A 1,571-nucleotide genomic window follows, 5' to 3' on the forward strand; every position below is an offset into this window, starting at 1 on the left:
ACATAAATCTGTGTTTAAGTGTACAGTATGTGTCTTCATTTAAGTGCTGCTATCTAACCATAACCTCGCCCCCTTGTAAACTCTGCCTTAACATTTCCAGATGACAAAGTCAACCCACCAACCGCACTGGGACAGTTACTGTGAGAGTGAACCGGTCAGTATCTGTGTATGTACTGTCCGTGTGTCATTACGTGTCGGAGAAACCTCAACAGATAGAATTTGTCTCACCTGGGCACTTGGAGCTTAAGCCACACTTTCCCTGCACCGACCCCAGCTCATTTTGTTGCGTTGAGGACTTTTCCTGGTTTGGTTTTGGTAGTCTTTATTTCCTCCTCGTTTGTTTTTGCTGTTCCCCTGTTGTGCTGCTTCTGTGAGCTATGTTGGGATGTCTAGTCATACTCTGGCCACTGTAGCTGCCCATGTTGCTGTAACCTGTGTGTGTGTTTGTGTGACTTTTTTGATCATTGACGGTGCAGTGTTTTCTAGTTCTTCACTGAGATGCAGAATTGTTTCAAAATCTTTGACATTTACCCGGAATATATAGATTAAAATTGCAATGCTGTTCAGTTGTAATGGCTAAGAATACTCATGAAGTTCCAGTTAATCCTCTGAGGATGAAAGACGCACCAGCGAGTTAAAGCAAGATTTGATTTGTTCTAAAAATTTGGATCTGAAACACACAAGGATCAGTTATATGAAAACACACTAGAATGATGAATTCAAGAAGATATTTAAAAATGCCCTTAAACCTAAAGGGTAATAGAGAGACTTTACAGCAATCAAAACATCCCAGATAATTATAAAGAGGTACAACAGAGTGATCATGTGTGCTAAACAGAAGACATTTCCATTTAAAATACCTTTTCTGTAGAAATGCAAGTGTTAAATTGTAGTTGCTATAGATTACCACACATAAGAAAAATGACTCATTATAACCACTGGCAAAACAGCGAGCTGGTAGTTTCCCTAAGAATCCAAAAGAATTATCTGGCTTTCAAGTATAGAATTTCTAAACTAAGTTGCCTGATAAGACACAATGTATTGCAGCCATAAGACGTGAGTGTTTGAGCAATGGGCTGAGTCCCTGTCACAGGGGGGACCCGTTGTTCAATAGCTAGTTTGTGGCTAAGCTTCTGTATATTTACTGTACGTGTTCATACCTCTGGGTTACCACAGGTTATTTGCTCAAAGACACACCTTCACCTCACTGGATCTGATTCAAATCACACTCTGTAGTAGAACTACTTTGATTGAATGATGTCAATGATCAAAAAAGTCTTTGTGATGTTGTGTTGGGTTTTTGTGGTGGGCATTAATGTTCCTGTTTATTAACACATGTATGTAACAGTGCTCTTTGATTCTTCAGTTTAATGTGATTGATTTTTTTCAGGCTTTCTACCTAAGTAAGTTAACTGTAATATTGAATGTGGATGACACTGTGAGATGCATAATGTATATATGAATCACCAGACGCCTCCTGATACCATATCATCACGATACTTATGCCACGATACGATAATATTGTGATTTTAAACATATTGCAATATTCTGCGATATATATATATATATAT

General features: G+C 38.3%; 1 protein-coding gene across 10 annotated transcripts in view; it reads left to right on the plus strand.

The window, feature by feature from the left end:
- myo9aa (myosin IXAa) overlaps positions 1 to 1,571 on the plus strand; it is a 122,126-nt gene that overhangs the window by 66,918 nt on the left and 53,637 nt on the right. For 8 of the 10 annotated variants that reach the window (XM_032522615.1, XM_032522624.1, XM_032522644.1 and 5 more), the window contains exon 6: positions 101 to 154. The exons of the other annotated variants lie outside the window; for them this stretch is intronic. In XM_032522615.1, coding sequence (XP_032378506.1) covers positions 101 to 154 — 54 coding nt within the window. The remainder of the gene's footprint in view (positions 1 to 100; positions 155 to 1,571) is intronic. 10 annotated transcript variants of the gene reach the window in all.

This window comes from Etheostoma spectabile, chromosome 1 (genome assembly GCF_008692095.1).
Source record: "Etheostoma spectabile isolate EspeVRDwgs_2016 chromosome 1, UIUC_Espe_1.0, whole genome shotgun sequence".
NCBI lineage: Eukaryota > Metazoa > Chordata > Actinopteri > Perciformes > Percidae > Etheostoma > Etheostoma spectabile.